Genomic DNA, 23,387 nt, shown 5'->3' on the forward strand with positions numbered 1-23,387 from the left:
GCCATGATAGGAGTCCAACAGTTTCTTTTGCTTTTCTCATTCTTGTTTTCAATATAAGCGTTAAAGATTGGTTTTGATCATGAAGATGCTCATAAACAGTACCATTGGGAATAAGTTCGTAAGTATGTGTCTTTATACAAAAACCCAAAAGCTTTAACACCTTTCAATGACTGATTTGGGAAAGAAGAACCATTTCATTGATGAAAGAACGACTAAATATAACCATAGAAATGTGAATGAATCTAATCGTTGATGAACGGCTCAATCTAACCATAATTGGTGTGATTTGGGAAAGAACTGTAACATTTCTATGTTTACTTCATTTATTTAGGAGAAGTTCGTTAATAAAATGGTCGTTCTTTCCAAAATCAACCATATAAATGTGGTGAATCTTTTGGGTTGTTTTTTTAGAGACAGAAGTTTTCTTACTTGTTTATGAATTTATTGCAATGATAATCTTTATTATCATTTTCATGATCAAAACCAATCTTTAAAGCTTACATGGAAAACATGATTATGAATAGCAAAAGGAACGGCTGGAGTCCCGTCATATTTACATAATGCTGCTTCTACATCAAATCTTACATGATGTTAAATTTACAAATATACTCTTAGATCACAATCTTACTGCAAAAGTTTTTGACTTGCTTCAAGGATTGTTCCTCTTGATCATAGTCAGATAACCACTCTACTGCAGGGGACATTGGGGTATCTTGACCCAGAATACTTGCAAACAAGTGTCTTAACATAGAAGTGTGTTGTCTATAGTTTTACGGTTGTCCTAGCAGAGCTATTTACTTCATATTATGGACAACATTGATGGGGAAATGTTGAGCATCTAAATGAAGTTTCCATGGTTTAAGTGATTGTTCTTCTTTGTTTATCAAAATAAATAAATGCACGTATCATCTTGATCTTCATCGGGTGATCTCTTGCTTCTCTGTGAACATACAATCTTTTTATTTAGCCTTGGATAAGTGTTGTAAAAAATTTACCATAAGAAAAAGAACAAAATTTCCATTCTTCAACTTGATTCCAACTTTTGAGGTTGTGATAGTCAAAAAATGACGCGATCGTGTTTCAAGAATCGCTCCAAGATTCTCTCATTATGATCCAAGAATTTTCTTCACCATTACCCTTGTTCCTCCATCCCAAGATGAAGTTTCCCTTAACCCCTCACACATAATCTTCCATTCTGTTTCAATTATGCTCCCCTTTTGATTCCTCTTCCAGTTTTCCTTCTGTGTTTCTCTGGATCGTAGATAGTTGCTCTTTGTTTTACCACCTCTTTGGTTGGTTTTACACCTATTGGTGATTCGCTTTTATCCTTGCTATTTCAACTCCTTTTTTGTTACCATCTTTATCTTTGATCTTGCTCTGTTCCCATCATTATCTTTGACATATCTCTGTTTCTCTCCTCCATTCATCCTCTTTTGCTCTTTTTACCTCCCTTTACCTTGAACCTGTTGCCTTACCAGCTTTCTTGATCATCTTACTCATGGCTTCAAAAAAAAACAAGGGGGTTATCTCTGACACCTCCTAATCAGAATCTCAACATCATGGTACTAACAATCTAGCTCGTCCATTCAAGATCCAGAAAGTACAGATTCCTCCACATAATCAAATGGGTATCTACAATAATTACCAGCCACAACATCAACATGGAGAAGGAACTAGTGGTCACCACCAAAACCATGTCCCAGATCAAGAGGACCAGATACCTATACAACACTTCAATCATCAGCATCAAGAAGAATTCAACTATCAACAACAAGAAGATACATCAGTACAAAATTTGATCCTTTTTTCTACTACCAAGAAAACCATGTTCAAGACAGTATTAATCATTGTAATCTCAGCATTATCTGAAAAATTTTGGCTGAAAAATCTATCCCTACTCAAGTTCTGTTCAGTACTCTATCTGGAATATGGTGCAACCCATCTGGGTTCAAGATTAATGAACTGGAAGGTAATCTTTTACAAATAAAGATGGACAAAGAAGAGGATGTCCAAAGAATCCACAAAGGCAGTCCCTGGATTATTAGAAACTGCTGGCTGGTGGTTCATGGATGGAATAAAAACCTGGATTTAACCACTCTAGACTTCTCTAATGTCCCTCTCTGGATACAATTTTGGGGATTTACCCTTACACTGCAAATCAATCACTATGGGGCAGGAGATGGGAGCACAACTGGGAACTTTTATGGATGTTGGTATCTATGATTTTTCGGAAAATGCTAAAGTAATAAAGGTCAAAATCATGTTTAACAGGAATAACCCCATCAGGGCAGGGATGTTTATTGACAATGATCTGGATGGCATCACTTGGGTACATTTCAGATATGAACATCTACCTATGTTTTGCTTTGGATGTGGATTGGTAGGCCACAATCAAGATAACTGCAGAAACACAACTATCATGTTGGAAGGAGAAGTTAATCCTAAAGGAGCTTAGCTTAGGTCAAAACACTATGGTAGAAGAATCATTGAAAGACCAGAAAAAACCTTCAGAGGCAACCCTCTAAAGTCCATTAGTGGGGGCAAATACAACCCTATTCCTACAGGTTTGCTAAAGCAGATGGCAGCATAAAAAATCAACAAAACAAGGTCTCAAACTACCACTCATGGGTCTCCACAACAAGCTTCACCACCTGCCTATAGTCCCAAGTTTGGACCTAACTACTCAACTCATCAAGTGGTGCACCAGACAACAGAAACAACCCAGCTCAACAACAAATCTCCAAGGAAGCCTAATTCAGATGATAGCTGCACACAAAAGAGAAAACTACAGGACAAGGGGAGTATGGAAGTGCATTATGAGAAAGACTCTACACCTACTATTAGTATGGCAGGCCTTGCAGACAAGGCCAGCCAGACTCAGTGAAAACTCTATCTTGGAACTGCAGAGGGCTTGGGAACCCTGCTGCAGTTAGAGCCCTGATGAAGCTCCCAAAGACTCATTGTCCTGACTTAGTTTTTCACATGGAGACTAGACTCAAAGCTACTGATTACAAAGCTAAGTCCTTTTTAGTTTGTGGTCCCTTATCCAACTTTTTCCTTATTGATTGTAACATGTCGAATGGACATAGAGCAAGGAGTTTGTCGAATGAAAATAAAATGCTAGTATCTGAGTTCAAGAATACTACCTTTGTTCTTTATTTTAAAAGACAAATCACTTTTAAAATTACTCTACTTGAGTTTTTAAAAATAAAAAAAAAAAAATATTACCCTACTTGATTCAGAAAAGTTCCTTATATCTAGTTTCTTATATCAAAATTCTTAAGGTCTTCTTTTAAAGAGAAGAGAAGTCAATTGTACCAAAAAAAAAAGTGAATAATAAGTCAGACCAAACAGAGTCCTCTTTAAACCTCACACAAGAAAAGTGAGAGATGTAAATAATAAGTTTTTTTTGGCACAAGATGTAAATAATAAGTTGATTTCTCTCTATATTATTATGTTTAATATAGAGAGAAAAGAATCAATTATAATGGTTTCTATTGTGAAACTTAACATATGAATTTGGTTCAAATTTTTAATAAGATAAATCAACTTTGTCTGACTTTTTTTTAGGCCAGGGTAGGACTCAAAATTTAAATGTAATAGATTAAATTAAATTTATACACCCTCTGGTCACTATTATAAGCAAAAACTTATATTTTAGATTCATTCAATTAATGATGTATATGGTCTTTATTATAAACCACATACATCATTTAATGGTGTATTGAATACTAAAGATTATTACTGCGATCCCTTTCAAATTGATCACATTGTGATTTTTCCTTTTCTTATTTTTTGATAGAATAAGATGAGCTATAATGGCCAGCATAACTTTCACCAGTTATGAAGAAATCTCGAGTCTTATACTGTGGAAATCTCTTAAGCCATTTCAGAAGAATTATGTAAGAATCTCTGGCTGTGCTTTTGTCACCAATATTAGTTTGATTTAACGGATTTTTTGAATAAGAAAATCCAACTCCTACTGGAGACTCTACGAAGATAACATTTGCCACTGCAAAATAATAGAAACAATAACTCATCAATTTTGAATGATCATAATTATGAGAACATAGAGCAATTACTTAAAAAAAGTTACTTTGTATACCGTTGAACTAGTTGACAATTTTTAAAAGATTCTCGAAAAAATTGTAATTGGATCATTAATATTTCTTAATAGAAAAAACTATTGAAAAATTATCAAACAGTTTTTTTTTTTTTTTTGAGAGAATCGAATAGTTTTATTTAGAGAGCTACAAAATAATTAAACCATTAATTAATTCAATAAGAAATTTTTCCATCAACTATTATTAAGTAAATGCATGCTTACCAACGTTCCATGCATCTTTATTAAGGGAAAGTGTGGTTCCATCACTGTTGACTCTAAAAGGTCCTAATTCTTGCATGACTCCATACCCAAATGAAGAGCATCCAGGTCCTGTATATCCTCAATTTAGTCACCTCTAATTAGTTTCTTTGTACATGTATCCATTATTGTAGCAATCATTCTCAATAATTAATTGTCTCAAACTTAATACTCACATAAACTATGAGAATATTATATTGCCCCATCATTTCCTGTGTGTCTATACACTATACTCCAGTTATTTTCAATAGGTACTATGTAAAAGCTCAAGATTAATAGATACTATAATGGAAATTGAGGAATTTTGAAGATGAGAATGCACATGCTAATACTTACCAAGATGAAAGGAGAAAAATCTCAATGAATGTAACTCAAGCAGCCCTAGAATTTTGTTTAAAACTCATTCATGATTCATATAAGAACAGAAGTAAAGTAAGTAATGACTCAAACCTTGTGATTTATTTTCATTTATTGTTTTAATTTTTTTAAAACAACATTTATTGTTTTAATTTTTTTTTTGGGTCAAATTATTGCTTTAATATTAATATTATGGGAAGGGGGAATTTCCCTAAAATTAACGATTTATGAAAATAATATTAGGGTATGTAAAGTAGGGGTGTCCACATATAAGCATTGATATATACATTATATATCTACATTCATGCAAATTGCAATAGATAGTTACTTTTCAATATTAACTTGAGTTTCTCCCGTGCATGTACTATTTGTTTATTTGATAATTAAGACATACCCTAGCATATAAAAATAAATTGAGTATAGATAGATATTGATTACCTCCATTTAGCCATAGAACAAGAGGCTTTGTGGAAGAATTTGAAGGCGATTCAACAAAGTAGTAGAAAAGTTTTCTCCTTGCTTTGGCATCCACAGTTACATAGCCAGTATATTGATCAAAATTCACACCTTTTGGTTGTCCAGGCAAAGTCTTCACCTTATCAGCTTTCATTGACCTTAATCGTTGTTCAACGTTAACATGTACCTTTGAAACATGTTCATCAACAATAGTACTTGAATAAGCTTCTACATGTGAAGGCTTTTGAATTGAGACCTCTTTGATCGAATAAACTTGTAGAGGTATTCACTTTGTTGGTTGGCTTTGCATGAGATTGCAAAGTGGCACACCAAAACAATCAAAGACCACAATAGTACTTTTTGTGACAACATTAAGATAATTTTTATGTTGTAGACTGTGGTGATCGTGAGTGTCTTTTTTTTTTTTTAGTGTCTGAAGGTGAGAAAAACACAAGAAGGGGGGTTGAATTGTGTTTTTAAAAATTCTTCGTTTCTCCTAAACTGAACACACTGGTCAGAAGCTAAGTGAGACAACTTCTGAAGTGATAATCAGAATCTGAACGCAGCGGATAAAAAACAGAGAGAGAGAGAGAAGAAGAAGGACACAAAGCAATTATACTGGTTCCTTCCACAATCCGGAAATAGTCCAGTCCCCCTTGCACTTCCAAGGAGATTTCACTAGAATGTAATATCTGATTACAATTGCTCAAGCACACAGCAAGAGACTTCCTTTGCTCAAGCACATTTTGCAAGAGTCTTCCTATGCTCAAGAACACAATCAAGAGACTTCTATGCTTAAGCACAACTGCAAGAGACTTCTAAACAAACAAGATTACAAAGAAAAATGTTTAAGGTTGAACACTTGATATACAATCAGAGGTGCTCACAATACAAATCAGATAAGACTCTAAGACTTAAGAATTTCTAAGATATGACTTTGAGAAACAGAAATTCTAAGTGAATGCAGAACAATTTCAGCAGAGGTTTGACACTAGTAAAAATGTTGAGAGTCTTTCGTTCAGCATTACCAAATCTCTAAGACTTCACTCCTATATATAGAGGTGTGAAAGAGACGTTGTGAAATTGCCAGCACATCAAAAGAGTCGTTGTTGAAGCTTGATCTTTCACCAATGATCTTTTGCCTGATTTGGTTGTTGTCCTATGAAGAACCAATTTGAAATCCATTCCCATTGTGAAGGAACATCTTTGCAGGCGTAGCCGTATTCTGGAGCTGTTTTCTTGTCTTGTTGCGTGGACACTGATAGATCTCTAGCAAGTGCACCAAATACTATCGAAGTAGTAAAAATATCGATCCCACGAGGACTGTTTTTAACTTCAATAATTCAATCGCGTTATAAAAATAGGATGTATAAAAGTTTATTTTAGTTTGCCACTAGGCAGTAGATTTGGTTTGATTTTATGAAATCAAATAAAAGAATGAGATTTGATTAAGAAAATATGGAGAGAGATGAGATCAGGTCTTCGAATCCTCTATGTTTCCCCTAATTGGTTACTGCACCTATTATTACTAATGATTTTCTAGTTTCACTATAGTTAACAAATTAGCCCTAATCAATCCCTTGAGTTAGGACCCTCTTCTTAAACTACAGCCCCTAATTCCTTAGGTGGTCTAATAATCCTTGAAGGTTTTATGAACGTTAACCTAATATCACTAACAAACGATTATCTATTCCTAGACTAACCATGTTTATCAGAACAATTCAATTAGGTCTAAGTCGAAAGCTATGGTCAGTAGTCATTCGATCTCACAAAATCATGTTTATATTTGATCAGGATATAAAAAGCATTAAGAACAATTGAATTGAATAAAGACTAGAAATTCATTAATAAACAATAGAGTTTCACAGCAACATATGATCAATTAGGGTTACATAGGTTCATCTCCGACCTAATCTCTAAGAGATTTAGCTACTCATAATTGAGTTTACAAATAGCATAATCAATGAAAGAATTAAAACATACATAAACTGGGTTAGAGATGATGAAATCCTCTCCGCTGCAGCCTTCTGGGTGTTAAAATCGCACTTTTGTTCTCCAAAATCGTAATCCTTATGTTTGAGAGTGAGCTGAGCTTAAATAGGCAACTTCTGGATCGCACCAAATCGTACCACGATGGTAAAATCGTACCACGATTGCATCTTTGAACCCTAATTTCCTTTAAAACCCTTCTTGAAATCGTATCACGATGGTATGGATCGTATTGCGATCCAACTCCTCAAAAAACATGCTCTCTGACTTCAAGAAATCGTATTGCGATTAGCAAATCGCAGTACGATTGGCTTCTTCCAGTTCTTCCATATTTGATGCTTTTAACTGCTCCTGGACACTTAATGTTTGCTTAGAACTCTATCAAAATGTCAAAATAAGTCCTAAAAATTACGTAATGACAGCATGTCATCAGACACAAAACAGAGTAGTGGAGAAGGTGGTTGTACAGTTCGTACATAGTACAATGTCAACGCTTTTTGAAGATAAGCTTCCAATGCCTTCAAATCTTCATCAAAATGACCGTTGCAAAATTCCACTAGTCTTCTGCAGTGTTTTCAAATCCAATAGACAGCTTTTGGAGTGTTGATCCTTGAATCTTCAGCTTGTGGTGATAATCAGCTTCTGATGAGCTTTAGCTTCTGATGAAGTCGCTTCTGAACTACCCGCTTCTGATGAACTTCAGCTTCTGATGACGTCATCATTCTTCAGGAGCACTTTGTCTTCAGGAGCACTTTTAGTCTTCAGGAGCACTTCTCTTCAGACGCTTTAAAGCTTCCTTTTCTTGATTCCTTAGCTCTCTTTTTGTTCTTCAGAACCTTTATATGATGTAAATTTTTAACTATGGTCTTGTACACTTGAACAAATATTAGCTAGTCCAATTTACAATTTTTAATACCTTGTTATCATCAAAACTCTTTAAGGTTCATTGTTAAACACATTTTGTTCCAACAGTGTCCGGGTTCGAACCCCAGACATTGCATATTTTATGCATTGTCCATACCAACTGAGCTAAGCTCACGATGACGGCGATCGTGAGTGTCTTTTCTTTGTTTCAAAGCTCTCAAATTTTGTGTTATATATACTTGGAATTTTGCTAAACTTATAAAATACTAATGAATTTCTCATTTAACTAAAATGTAAATAGGAGAAGTCAACTTCCTGCATTTTCCTAATTAGGATATAAACTAATTAATTGCATAGATTTTTTTTTTGGTACAAATTGCATAGATTATTTCTATTAATTATGAATGTAGACCGGATGCTTTCAGAAAGAAAAAGAAAATGAATGTAGACCGGATGTTAATTGTTATGCGGCCTATACAATAAACGGTTCTTAAGAGAAATGATGGTTGATTTGATTTTAATAGTAAAATCAGTGTATTTACTAAAACATTTTTGTAAATTGTAGTTAGAGAAATAGTTAAATAAGGTTGAATTCAACTAATAAGGATATATTAATGAAAAAATAAATAAATATTGGCCATTCAAAAAAAATGTTGTATTGATATTTTAAACTGACAATTATTTTGAGAAAACACTATTGAATTTGATGCGCCTGTAATACTCTTTGTAAATAGTTTGATAGAACTAAATATGTCTTACAAAATTCATTTTTTAGGGGATCTTACAAAGTTCTGACTTATTAAGTGATAAATGACATTTAATTATTTATAAACTTTTTCAATGTAGGACTTTTTTTTCTTTCAAAATTAGCACATCCTCTTAAGGGGATCTTACAAAGTCGACATATTAATTGTGGTTTGTCCTTTCCTTAGTTGCGGAAGAGTAAATCTACCCACTATTTCTTTCACTAAGTATTATTTTTTCAAGAAGGACCATCCTTTAAGGTACACTATGATTGATCAAAAAATTATTTCATGTTTTATACATCACTCTTTAGGTTCAAGATTTGCTTCCTTAAAAAAAAAAAAAAAAGGTTCAAGATTTGCTTATTGCCAACAATGTTGTCTCCTTTCCAGCTAATAATGTGGATTGAAACATTTGGATGTTGACCGTTAAAATATTGCATGACATCTATTCCATCAATAGCCAAATCACAAACTGCTGGCGATGCCGTTTTGAACTCTATATATTTGGAATTGGAATTAGTATTTAGGACTTTGGATTTTGAAATTGGAGTTTTGTTTACAATAATGAATACTAGAAAACTAGAATGGACTAAACCATTTTTTTAGTTGCTTTAAAATTTATCTATCTTCTTTATTTAATTTCTTCTCTCACTTTATTAATTAATTCAGGACATCTTGGCAACCATAAGTAGAGACAAAGTACAAACAATACTGAAGAAAAATCCGAAATTAGTTTGACGTATTCTCAATTGAAGGAAAATGATACCATGGTCAGGTTTGGCCTTTTGGGACATATATATAGGGCCAGAAACTGGATCTAGCATGGTCTTTTTAAAATTATTGAATAGTTTATGACATTAACATTTGTGTATACTATTTCATTAAACAGGTGAAGAGGTTAGATTCTGCCGAATTGTCTTGTTCAGACTCTATGATTAACTTAGAATTTACACTTGGAAGGCCTAATTGGGGAAAAGACCATGCTGAATCGTCAAGAGAATTAGCTCTTCTTAAGTGTTAAATTAATTAATTATAAACACAAATTAATTAATTAATTAAACTTTCCTTGTCATTAATGAATAGTACTACTACATTACTAGGAAATTTTCCATATGAATGATTTAATATATCTATCTAAGTTTGGTATGAAAGTGAAATGAGGAATATTGGGATAAATATTTGCTACAAAACGTATGCTTGAGTCCAAAGAATTTCAGGGCATTGTCTTTTATGTCATTTTCAATGCAAGGTAAATAACAACAAAAGAAAATAGAAGGCCTCTTTCAAGATATGGACCGTGAATTTTAGAATGCTTCTTTAAAATGTGAAACCTGTTAGTTGTTTAAGTAAGAATCCTTATACAGTGGTCTTCGTCTTAACAGGGAGTAGCAAGGACTCAGGATTGGAGATGCTCTTGAATATCATTGTAGTTTCTCTCAGGAAAAAAAAAGGATATTATATTGGGTTGTTCTTTTAACTAGCCTGGTACCCGTGCGCGTACGCACGGGTGGATATCGTCGTTATTTTTCAAGTCAATATATCAACACACGATTGACTTCAAACTACCCAAGGCAATAAAACAAATTATAGAAGCTAAAGACAAACGATGTACAATTTTAGCTAGCAGCATTATCCATGATAGTTTGACATCGACATGAATCAAATAAATGAAGTTTTAGTTAGCAAAACAAATTTTTATAATTTCTACGATTTTGAACAAACTCACTTTAATATTATCTCAAGTTTTAATAACATGATATAATTGCAAAGTAGTAGAAAGTAACTTTAAATTATATAATCTCTAGATTTGAATTTTTTTTATTAAATTTAAAACAGATGCAATTTTAAACAAATTGCTATTGAAACCATCTTTTTGGGCATGCAACCCGATGCACTAACCAGCAGAATTGGGCTGAGCCCACTCTCTCAAATCAAAATTGCAGCTTCTCTCTCTATCTCTCTCCCCCCACTAACCCCCGCCAGCTTTTCTCCCACCACCACTGTCAACATCGATCTGGGCCAAAAGAAACATGTTTTCATTATCCCCTTAGCCCTCAACCTCGTCTATCTTTCTGAGATCAAAAAAATGGGTTTTAAAGCTTCTCTTTTGATCTTCTTCTCTACAAAAAGATCATGATCTTCTCTCTTCTGCTATTCTTCTCTGAGTTTAACATAGCGAAATGGAGAGGAAAACTCCAGTGAAGAAACCACACACATCAACCACATATATGCATGTTTAGTTTTTAACCTTCCTCTGCTCTCGTAATCATCATCATGCTTCTATTATAGGTAAAGCTTGCTGCACTACTACATGTAAAAGGTAATAAAAATCTATCTTTTTTCCTCTTTTGCTTTTCTTTTATAAAAAAAAAAAACCACAAATTTTCTCTTTTGTCATTCTTTTCTCCCAAAATATTCTTTTTTTGCCCTCTCTTTTATTTCTTCTTTAACTTTGATGTATGTTTTATTGTTATATATGCATAATATTCGCTTTGCTATATCTCTCTATTTCTTTTAAAAAAATGCTTTTAACTGAGGTTTTTATTTTTGTTGTCTTACACACAGTCTTGTGTTTCACTTATAAATAACTCATATTCTGATCCTTATAAACAGAAGAGAAATGTATAAACAAAAGATAACAACTATAGATTCAATTATCTTGCAGGATGAAGATGACAAGAGTTTAAGCAGAGGATGGAGATGGCAAAAGTTCAAGCAGAATGGGAAAGGAAAGTGAATGACAAGTGGAGTTGATTGCTTGTGTTTAAATACTACCCCTTTTGATATAAAATATTCAACAAAAGGTTGTGTGTGATTACTTCCAAATAGCTGTAAAGTGTAAATATTTTAGAGCATCCACAATGGAGATCCTCCATTTTGAGGTCTTAAATGGGACCTACATGGACACATCATTTTTTTATATTTTTTTAATAATAGTATCTAATAGGTACTCAACCACTCCAATGGAGACCCTCTTACAAAAAGTCTAATTGGGTCCCACCAATATTATTTATTTAATGCATTATATATTTTATAATATTAATTTGATTAAAATATAAAGTTACAAAATTTATATCAACCTTAGTTTATTAAAAAATTGAAAAATAATTAAAGTTTGAAAAATAATTAATAATAATATTGCCAAATATTAAGAATTACAAATTATTTTGGTTTGGATTCATTGTAGAAATTGTACAATACGGAGAGGAATATATTTTGTAGAAATTAAACAAAGACAAGGATATATGTGTACTGTACGAAGAGGAATGTATATATATATATATGTTTGCAGTGCATAGCAATGAAAAGAGCCATGGTGCAACGGTACAAAAGTGCAACGGTCATCTTTTAATAAAAAAACCATAAAAATTATTAGTTTAATAAAAAATGTGATGTGGGTCCATTTAAGCATTGATGTCTTAATTTAGACCTTGTATCTTTTTAGACCCTCAATTTTTTTTTCCACAATGGGGGTACCTATTAGGTACTAGGTCTTAAATGGTGAAGACCTCACCATTGTGGATGCTCTTAGTTTGATAGTGTAGTTGCCGACTTGCCGCATAGCTATAAGATTATAGCTTTGTAGGTATCACAAAAGCTAGGCAAGTGGATGTAAAAAAACAAAAGCTAGGCAAGTGGTGTATTATTAAACTGATATAATAGCATAAATAAAAAGGGAAATGTTAACTAAGTGCCCGGGACACTGGTTAATGAATCAAATGTAAAAAGTCTTTTATTGAAACTTGTGTTGTCAACTTATCAAAAGCTTAAAAAGTGTTATTTTTACTTTGAAATTTCCTTTTTTAGTTTTCTTAACTAGTGCCCCGGGGCACCGGTTAACATGACCCAAATAAAAAATATTAAAATTTATTCATCAATCTACAGTGGAAAGGCAACTTAAACAAATAAAAAAATTACAACAAACCGTACAAGGACAAAACCACAGTACCTAAATCAAAGGCCAGCATATGCCTAGCCCCTCAATAATGAGCAATCCAACGGTGGATATAAACACATGCATATACCCTCACATGAAACAACAAAGCTACTTCTCATGCAAAAACTCCAATAGGCACCCAAACCTAGCACCCCAAACTCAATAACCAAGCGCACATTTAAATAAGATTAAATACACACATCAGATGGGAAACAAGCAAAGCAAAAAAACTTCAAAAACGTAAATAATATATTTTATCAGCGTCTCAACAGTGGTATTTTAAGTACACTGTCGTTAAGATTATTGATAAGCCCGTTTAATCCGGATGATGGTTATATATTCTAATCATCTCATTAAACTCTAGCACCCTAATTTCTTTCAAGATCATTCAACTGCCTGGCATGGATCCTTTGATCATAGAACCATCATACAAGAAGGTACGGTCTATCTTGTTTATTGTATCAATGTTAGTATTGCATACTTGTGTTGTGTATATTTCTACTTCCAATGATTATAATTGTTAATTTGATCATTCTTATTGTTGCTGTAAATATCGCATGAACATTGGTTGATCCGTCAATGATCAAGCACATGTACTATGTCATATTGCTGTCTTTGGTCAAGTATTATCCTATGTAGGTGTTTTCGTGTGTCATATTGCTTTCTTCCATATGTGATTGACAACTTGCTGTTGCTATGCCACCGCATTATTTCGGCATGTCTTTGCGTTATGCAAACTCGAGAGTAGATTCATACTCCTCTCGCAAACTGCTGTCCGCGACAACGTCTCATTGAAGAGGAATTGTTTACCCCCCAATCAACTCATTAGTATTATGTTATTTTAGAACAGTTGTTTTTTATGACCCTTTTTAATTACTACCCACAACCCTGGTCGATAGTTTTCATGCAAAGTAATGCCATAATTTAATAGACAAAATAAACTTTCGAATTATTGTTGGGCTCTGATACCACTTGTTGGGCTCGACGAGCTTAAGGCAAGTGTAAATTAAAAATGTTTTTTACTATCCACATGCGTTACTGTTCATGTGAATCACTATTCACGAAATTACTATTCCGTAAATAGTACTGCAGCGGTAGCAATAAAATGGAACACCAATATTTAACGTGGAAAACCCTCTAATATTAAGGGAAAAACCACGGGACAATCTCCAAAAAAATATTTCACTATATTAAAGAATATTACAATATTCTCTTCACTCACTTACACACATAAGAGATACAATATAATATAGTGTTTCTTGTGAGACCCACTCCTATTCTAATGCTATTTTTTTATAGCACCTAGGAGTTATAGAGATGATACCCACCCGGTGTATTTATCTTACACTCTTTGGATTTACTCAACACTCTATTTTTCCTCACACAGACTTCTACCCACAACACAAGCTTTTATTTTTCCTTTTAGCTTCTGCTCGTTCACTCTGTGTTGCTTGTATTTTCCTTCACTTCAATTGCCTCTATTTATAGAGGAAGAAGCACTGAAAAACAACAAAGTTCCTACCACAATTTTTCAACAGCACCGAATAATAATGCACCGAAAGATAGAGCTTTTGACAATTGCACAATTGTTCACGTGAAAGGCACCGAAAGCACAATTGAAGCAATAATTTTGGCTGGACACTATACCTTTCTTTGGCTGGATGTGATGGTGGGCCAACAATTATATCATTTTGTAATTTTGTTTTGAAGAAGTATATTATTTTGTAGGCTTAATTAATGATTTGGTCCCTTAAGATATTTGTTGGTTACATTTTGGTCCCATAAGTTATTAACGTTACAATTTGGTCCCATAAGTTATTTGTTGGTTACATTTTGGTCCCTTAACTTACTTTTTAGTTTCGTTTTGGTCCCTTAACTTATTTTTTGGTTTCGTTTTGATCCCTTAACTCTAATAACATAAAGGACCAGAGTGGTTGACGGAGGAAGAGTTAAGGTACCAAAACGAAACCAAAAAATAAGTTAAGGGACCAAATTGTAACGTTAATAACTTATGGGACCAAAATGTAACCAACAAATAACTTAAGGGAACAAATTGTAACGTTAATAACTTATGAGACCAAAATGTAACCAACAAATAACTTAAAGAGCAAATCATTAATTAAGCCTATTTTGTAATTTGAATTCAGAGGAGTAAATAATTGTGTTGTTTTTGTTTAATTAAGTTACATTAGCTTGTATTTTATTTACAGTAACCAAATTTGTTTTCTGAATATTGGATTTTTTGTCTGACTATATCTATGAAGAGAAGAGAACAATCCCAGTCTCCTTGCGTATCAGACGAGGAGCCCGACAGAGTTAGTAGTTTACCAGGTCTTATAATAGACCACATTCTCTCCTTTTTGCCAATTAAGGAAGCAGCCAGAACAAGTATTTTATCTACCAACTGGAGGTACAAATGGACCACACTTCCAAATCTTGTGTTTGATAATGAATGTCTCTCCGAAACTTCTAATGACCTTTTAGTTATCAAGAGCAAGCTTTCAAGAATTATTGATCATGCACTTATTCTCCATTCTGGACCAATCAAAAGGTTCAAGCTCTCTCGGGATCACATTGATGTCACTGATATTGATCGATGGACTCTTTATCTAACCAGATGGCAGGTTAAAGAGTTTGTGTTAGAAATCTGGAAAAATCCAGACCAACGCTATAAAATACCTTCATGGTTATTTTCTTGTCAAAGTTTGCATCATATAGAATTATTAGAATGCTGGCTTATACCACCATCAACATTTCAAGGCTTCAAGAACTTAAAGAGTCTTGATCTGCAATATGTTACATTGACTAAAGATGTTGTTGAAAACTTGATATCCAGCTGCCGTTTGCTTGAACGATTGACATTGACCAACTTCGATGGTTTCAACAATCTTAATATTCATGCACCAAATCTTCAATTTTTGAACATTGAGGGAGAATTTGAGGATATTAGCTTTAAGAACACTTCTCAATTAGCTGATGTATTCATTAATCTGTCTGAGAACTTCGAAAGCAAACAAGGTAGATTGCATGAACGCTCTAGCAATTTGGTCGAATTTTTTATTCATCTACCTCATATACGCAGCCTGGAGATTAAAAACTATTTTTTGAAGGTATAATGCTCATCTGATTCGAAACTGTTTTTCCCTACAAATATAAAATGCACCACAATCACATGTATGAAACTTGAGTTCTGTAAGTATTAAAAACAATATATCCATTCACTTTCTGTCTTGTTTCTGCTCCAGTATTTGGCTTTAGGGGTTGTGCCAGTAGAGCTTCCTACCCCGTGCGTTGATCTAAGTTATATTTCCATATGCATAAACTTCAATGATTCAAAGGAGATTTCAGCTGCTCTTTGTCTGTTAAGAAGCTCACCTAATCTGCGAGAATTGGAAATGGTGGTGAGTACTCATATAAGCTTGATTTTGTTATTTATATATAATTGTAACTTGCTTCTTCTATTTTTATTTTCCATTTTTCTTTTCAAAGTGCCTCAAACCACTTGAATTTCAATCAATAATATAATTGTGTTGGAAAGAGAGTATTAGAGATTGTATTAGAACTATATTTTCGAAGTTGTTTTGCTTTTGAGTATTTGTCTAGTAAGTTCTGGATCTAGTCTTTTGAGTTTCTAAGATTACTTGTGTGTTACGATTGTATGTAGGTACGATCTGAGGAGCAATCTGTTCCGTTGACAAACCATGCCTATTTGGATCGGCCAGTCATGCAAGTGAAGCATGTGAGAATAGATGGCATCTCTGGAATCAAACCTGAGTTAGACTTCATCAGCTTTCTACTTCTACATTCTCCAGTGCTAGAAAAGATGACTGTGAAACCTGCTTTAAACGTCGGATCGGAGTTGATGAAAGAACTATTGCGGATGAGGAGAGCCTCACGAGCTGAAGTTATTTACCTAGACCGTAAGTAATGATTTTTACCGAACTCTTGATGGAAAACTGCACCATTAGTGCCCCCTACGTGTGTGGTAGGGAGCTGCTTCCCTGTCTTGAAAGTGTTTCTTTATATTGTCCTTGCATAGATAATATGATTTGTGCGTATAAGTTTATAGTAGTGTTATCACTTTGTCTGCAAACCCAAAAAACATGATATTTAAATTATGATTTCCCATTTTCCATGTGATTTGCATTGACACTTAATTACAGTTGATATCAAATCGAGTAGATTCAAGTTTTATGAAATATAAGAGTGCATCATTTGTTAATATATATCAAGGATTACTTACACATGAATTAGGGATGGCAATTGGACTCAGACGCAATGACGATCCGCATTAATACCCGCAATAGATAGGGTAAAACCCCGCTTTCATGGGCCTGGACTTGGTTCTAAGTAATTATCCGTAAATTTAAATGGGTATGGGTGCGGATAAGGGCACTATATTGCACAGTCCCGCTACCCGCTTATACTTATTTATAAAATATGATAAATAATTTATTTATTTTGTGTACAATTAATTAGTTAATTTAGCTATTTAAGCATAAATCTAAACCTAAAAACTGCTTAATACAGTAATCGCCGCAACTGCTAAATACTACGATTCATATTATTTTATGAATTGATTTGAAATTTTTTTTATCATTGTTTTATTTCAACTGCGATGTTTTTTATTGACTTTTTCATAGTTAAATTGCAGGTAAGGGCACCTAGTTGCTCATAGGGTATGGGGAACGTACTAAAGTTGTTGCCCACGAGGGTACGTGCTTGGGTACGAACATTTTTTACAAATGTAGGTATGGAAATGGGCATTATAGTACCCTACCCATTGGTACCCATTGCCATCCCTACATGAATAGAAGACAAACGGACAACAAACTACACCTTTAGGTCTTTTTAGATGGCAAAATCAAAGCTCGTAAGCTTTTTATTAATATTATTGAGTTGATTATTTCTTTTCATCATTGGCACAAATCTCCATTGATTTCTGAAAATCCACACATAAGTAATCCTTGTCCTTGATATAAAAATGAAAAACACTTTTTATTTGGATTTTTCCATCCAAGGCTAAAAATGGTTATTTTTATTCTGAATTTATGCAAATGAAATATACGTGGGGTTGGAAAATTTTAGTAGATAACCAATAAATTATATTTGGGATCCTACTAACAATAAACTTTGAATAACAAATACTTGTAATTTACTAGATTACGTGCTTCATAAATTTTATTGGACTTTTGCATCTAATTAAAACGTTCGTTTGATTTAAGTAATTCAGAAATTTCATTGGACTTATGTATCTAAATAAACAATTTGATCGGGTCACATATTTATGTGCTTCAAATATTTGTTAATTATATTTGTGATATGATTAACAATTTTTTGGACTTTTGCATCTTGAGTTATTTCTCATTTACTAGATCATAAATTTCCTTGTTAAATCTAGATAATAAATTTTAACTGGATCAAATTTTAATAGAGAAATATCAGTTGAGTGTATTTTTCATAATTGATTATATTTGAAGCTAGAATTTGTAGTTTTGTATTATATAATTGATTTTTACACACAAATTTATTGTTAACTCAATTTCACATAAACGTATCCAAACGTAACCAAAAAAAACATAAACGTATCCAAACACAAATCACTTTACCGTATAGTGCCGCTTATACTCACTGTTTATAATTAATTTTACAAAATCAACTCAATCAAAATCTATTTTTGTCTCAAATAGAATAATTCATTTAAGTGTTGTTGTTCGGGGATTAAAACATCATACACCATAAGCTTAACTAAACTAATAATTAAAAGGTAGTAATATATTTTCTCTAAAGCATATCTTTCTTTATTCTCTAAATAACACTTGAAAGGAAATATATTTTCATTCCCGTAATCCAGTCAAAAAAAAAAAACATAAGAAATATATTATAGTGCATTGTGATTGGCTGCTTTTATTCTTGCAGAATTCTTGATGTTATTTTTCTAGAGATATAGCATTGCTCATGTTATAAACACTTTTTTTCAATATTCTCTCTAATATTTATTCTCTTATGATGAAATCAATGTATATATCACCACTTTAAATGAGACATTTTCAAAATATACAACTCATTTTAATTTAGGTCAATAAGAGAATAAATGTCAGAGTATCGCAAGCACTACTCATTCTATTTTCATTTAGTCCCATCAAGTTTTCCAATAACCTTGTTACGTATATGTAATATGGACCGTTCATTCAAATCGAAATTTCCATTTGAGCCAAGCCAAGCCAACCATTTTGTACAAGGAAGCACAAAGCCAACATTAAAATCGAAAATAATCACTTTATTGTTGATTAATAATAAAATTTACGTATTACATATATATTAACATGTTTAATCGAGAGTTTTGAACTTGAACCTAAATTATAACGGATAGTAGAGGAGGAAAATAACAGTAACTGATACATAGAAAACACGGAACATATATATATATATATATACGAGTTAGATATTTGTCATTGATACATTAAAAAAAAAAGATAAATATTTATTTTTGAATAATATAAATAAAAACAAGATACAAGACAAATATACATCTATGATAAATATTAAAAAAACATGAGACATATATTAACCACAGACAAAGAAAAAAAAATGCAGAGCTATAATATTTGTTGCTAATACATAAAAAAATTATAGGACAATTTTTTTTTTTGGGTGGCCGGGGTTTGAACCTTGAACCTTGCATATATTATGCATTGTCGATATCAACAAAGCTAATCTCATGAGGGTATATATATATATATATATATATATATATATATATATATATATATATATATATATATCTGTGTGTGTAACTGAAAAAATGTTAAAAAAAAACAATCGCAAGACTACTATTTGTTATTGATACATAAAAAAACAGGATAAGTATTTGTCACTAATAAATATTTAAAAAAACATAGAACAACTAATAAACATGAGACACATTTTGTATTTGCGAGATAAAAAAAGGATAAATATGAAAAAACACGGGATAAATAATTTCACTGATAAATAGAAGGAAAAAGTCATTGTATCGTGAGTATAATTTAGTTGGTGGGGACAATGAATGCAGCGGACGGAGTTCGAACTCCAGAAACTCCCCTTATTCGCCTTAAAAATGAATTCTTGTCATTAAGCTACTTTACAAAAAATAAAAAAACAAAAAATTATTTAATTTTAAAAAATTTAAATTTTAAAAAATAGTAGTGGCCTGTCGCCTGTGCACGACACGGTTTAACACACTAGTACGATTAAATTAGAAGTTGTCCCGATTAAAATGAACAAGCTGACAACTTTAATCACTCAGGAATTAAATAGCCCAATTACAACCGATGACGAAGTTGGCAACGACAAGAAAGTGTATCCACAATTCAATGAAGCTGCAAAATTTGGGAATGTCCAGCATAAGCTTGGGATCAAGTTCGATAATCTAGCAACTTGCAAGTCAGCCATAAGTGACTACACCATATGTTGGAACATGTTTGAAAATTGAGTAAAAAGACTAAATTCAAATTCTCACGTGGGTAGAACTAGTGTTGTGTGAATTGAAAAAAGTGGAAGTCCCGCATCGGATGAAACACACATTAATAGTGTTTATTAAGTAGGGGTACATAATAGGGGTACATAATTATGTGAACGAAGTAAGCACTAGAGAAAAAATATATACTGATATATATTTTAGGCTAAAGTGTACTCTTCGTCCCCTAAGTTTCAAAATGTTGTGATTTTGGCCTCCTATTAAAAGAAATGAAAAATTTGCCCCCCAAGAATTAGCCCCTTTTGCAATATTGATCCTCTTTACCAATTTTGACCAAGTCAACGCATATGTGGCAAGCCACGTGTGTAATTACTAAATTAAAAAAAATTAAAAACTCACATAATCATTTTTTAAATTAAATAAATTAAAAAAGAAATCACTACTAGAAAATGCCCCCTTTAATAGCACTCATTTTGGCTCTTAATAGCGCTTCCCAAGCGCTAAGAAAGCCCCCGCTATAATAGGTCAGGAGCCTATAATAGCGCTTTCCAAACGCTATTAAATAGCAATACGACAATAGCGCTTTTAGAAAAGCGCTAATATAGCCTTATTCTAGTGCTACTAAAATAGCTTTTCTAACAGCCGTTTCTTAGCACTTTCTGAAAAGCGCTATTGTATCCTTTCTACTCAAACAGGGGTTTCTTAGCGTTTAACTGAAAGCGCTAATAAAAGGTACATTTTTTTTTTAATTCTACAACCAATTCTGCTATAATTAAATCTTACAGATACTACTGAAATATGAATATAGCAAATTGCATTCATGATAATCTCATTACAAATTGATCATAACTTAATTACAAATGTCATAATATTAATCGATCCACAATTAGAAAAAATGAAAAAGAAAAAAGCACCTAAAAGCATCCACAATTACCAACTAAACAAACACCTAAATTTAATATGACTCGTGACAAGCTATCCGACGTCTTGTTGATAAATCTACCAGCATCATTTTTTCCTATGTCGTATAATATGAAATGACAAATTAATTAACATAGAATTTCCAGCACAACCAATTACGGTTTAAAATAACTCAAAATTAAAAAACACAAATGAAAATTGTTAAAAAAGAAAATGAAACTCACTTAACAAAAGTTTGACATATATCAACCATGGTTCATTAGTGAATATATAATATCATGAGTTACAAACTCACCCGTGCTGCAATCATGTGTTTTAGGCCAGCAACGAGCTCAAAAAAAAAATACTCATAACCAACGTTGTGTGGTTCCTGCAAGAACGAGAATTCGGTTCAGCACTGGCCACTTTAACAGAGATGTTGGTAAATCATGAATGACGCTACCTGTATGTTAGAAGGCAGAGGCAATCCTTCCACCAAAGGAGCTCTTGGAACCTGCACAACTTTGAGTCTCGCCGCATCTTGAAGACCATAAAAGGAAGAGGTTGAGGCTTCTACGTCCTTATTAGCAAAATTAAGTTGGTTCAGTTATTTGTCGTTAGCAAGCAATACAACATGAAAATGAGAAAAATAATGTTCTGGCCATATTACATCTCAAAGTGGTAAAAAGAGACATAGTGAAATGATGATATGGTCAATGTCTTTGGAACTTTATGTTTCATATTCAACTTAACACATTTTTAACCATGTTATCATACCAGTGACAGAATCTGTCAAATTTATCTGTTGTTTGATATCAGTACTAGAAATCTAATGATACACAAGTTCTCAATTCAAGATGATAAGGAGGCAAAGAAGAAAATTAACATTCAAATTCAATCTCACCCTTCAAAAGAATTGCATATTTTTAGAAACTATAGGTCCAAATGACGTAGCAAGCATTCTGACTCATACTTGAGGGTTGAATCAATAAAAATACAATAGCATAGTATCAAAAATATAAAGCCGCAACACTAAATAGTGAATGCCATTTTAGATGTCAACAAAAAATTGAGACTAAAAATGAAATAACTTCACTTGATAACCCAATATAAAATTTAGAACAATAATCGAATTTCTTTATGATGTGAAATATATGCAGCAAAACACTGTATGCATCTATTAGAATTGTCTACGTATTTACATGTAATTATACTCATTCATCTTATAGACTACAATTGACACTTGACACATTAGCAGAGGAACAGTTATTGGAAAAGATATTTGCTAACATACAATTTGAAGACACATTAGCAGAGGAACAGTTATTGGAAAAGATATTTGCTAACATACAATTTGAAAAGAGCCAAAACGTCACAGATCCTAGAGGGAAAAGGCAGAACAGCTGCTATTCAAACACATCAATGGACTAAAAACAGCACAAACACAAACTCAGTCCACCAGGCTTAAAAACCAAGCCCAGAAAACAGGCCCCAAATACTGTCAGCACCCCCTGCACAGAAAAAAACTCCCAACAGCAATAGAAAAAACACAACAGCCTCCTTTCCTAAAAAGCCAAAAACCACAGTCCCACCTCTTCCTACCGGCACGTACATACACTCCTTCGGATTCCAGCACCATTTGTAAAACATACACTATTGTTTATTACTATATACTTTTGACCACAACTTATCTACGTTAATTGTTAGCCATTCAAGACATGCAAAATTATGTTAGAGTCAAATCACTCCAAGGACAAAATTATTTCTTCGAGCTTCTCTAGTAAGTGGAGATAAACAAATAATTGTCACATTCAAATACAATTCAATATCACTATAAGCACAAAAACTAAGTTTCAGTGAACATCATTCATAGTCAAATCACACAATATTGTGACACAAACATTCACAGTTTCAACTAGATAAATTTCAGACACAGAAAACTGCACATATTGCAACATTCGGCATACGAATTCATCTCATTCTCTATGTCATCCAAGCAGCCCATATATTATCAAAAAAATATAGTGCCATTATGAAATGTCAAGGGAAAGATAAATGAAGGAAAATTAAAAAGAAAGAAAGAAATAAAAGAAAACAATTATGTAAGTTGTTGAGTCTTACTTGTATAGTAGCAAGTCTTCTCTCAAATCCTTTTCTCAATGCTTTTTCAATTCATTTTTCCTTATGTAGTTTTGCATCTGAAGTTTGTATAGAAGATAACATATCACATATAAGAGTTTGAAAATTTAAGAATTACAACTTTGCAATTCTTCTCACAATATGATGATACTTAGCTAAGTTCACAAATGACTAGAC

General features: G+C 32.8%; 1 protein-coding gene, 1 long non-coding RNA gene and 1 pseudogene across 4 annotated transcripts; 2 read left to right on the plus strand and 1 right to left on the minus strand.

Moving 5' to 3' along the window:
• Positions 1-3,709: 3,709 nt before the first annotated feature.
• On the minus strand, positions 3,710-5,548 carry LOC146929045 (serine carboxypeptidase 1 pseudogene; annotated as a pseudogene).
• A 5,003-nt stretch (positions 5,549-10,551) lies between these two features.
• On the plus strand, positions 10,552-11,905 carry LOC146929046 (uncharacterized). The gene is made up of 2 exons (XR_015005942.1): positions 10,552-11,095; positions 11,441-11,905. It is a non-coding gene; the product is annotated as an uncharacterized LOC146929046 (long non-coding RNA).
• A 403-nt stretch (positions 11,906-12,308) lies between these two features.
• LOC146929047 (F-box/FBD/LRR-repeat protein At1g13570-like) lies at positions 12,309-17,725 on the plus strand. 3 transcript variants are annotated; one of them, XM_085701140.1, is made up of 5 exons: positions 12,309-13,149; positions 14,977-15,822; positions 15,958-16,113; positions 16,377-16,632; positions 17,356-17,725. In XM_085701140.1, exons 1-5 carry the CDS (start codon positions 13,114-13,116, stop codon positions 17,388-17,390), a joined length of 1,329 nt encoding a protein of 442 aa, XP_085557266.1. In that variant the 5' UTR covers positions 12,309-13,113; the 3' UTR covers positions 17,391-17,725. The 3 variants fall into 3 exon arrangements, with proteins under 3 accessions (XP_085557266.1, XP_085557267.1, XP_085557268.1); XM_085701141.1 differs by having other exon boundaries at positions 12,310-13,149; positions 17,367-17,725; XM_085701142.1 differs by lacking the exon at positions 17,356-17,725 and adding an exon at positions 14,201-14,381 and having other exon boundaries at positions 12,312-13,149; positions 16,377-16,847.
• Positions 17,726-23,387: the final 5,662 nt, after the last annotated feature.

The sequence above is a fragment of the Medicago sativa genome, chromosome 4 (genome assembly GCF_051527215.1).
Source record: "Medicago sativa cultivar Bolivia chromosome 4, Bolivia_mono, whole genome shotgun sequence".
Taxonomy (NCBI): Eukaryota; Viridiplantae; Streptophyta; class Magnoliopsida; order Fabales; family Fabaceae; genus Medicago; species Medicago sativa.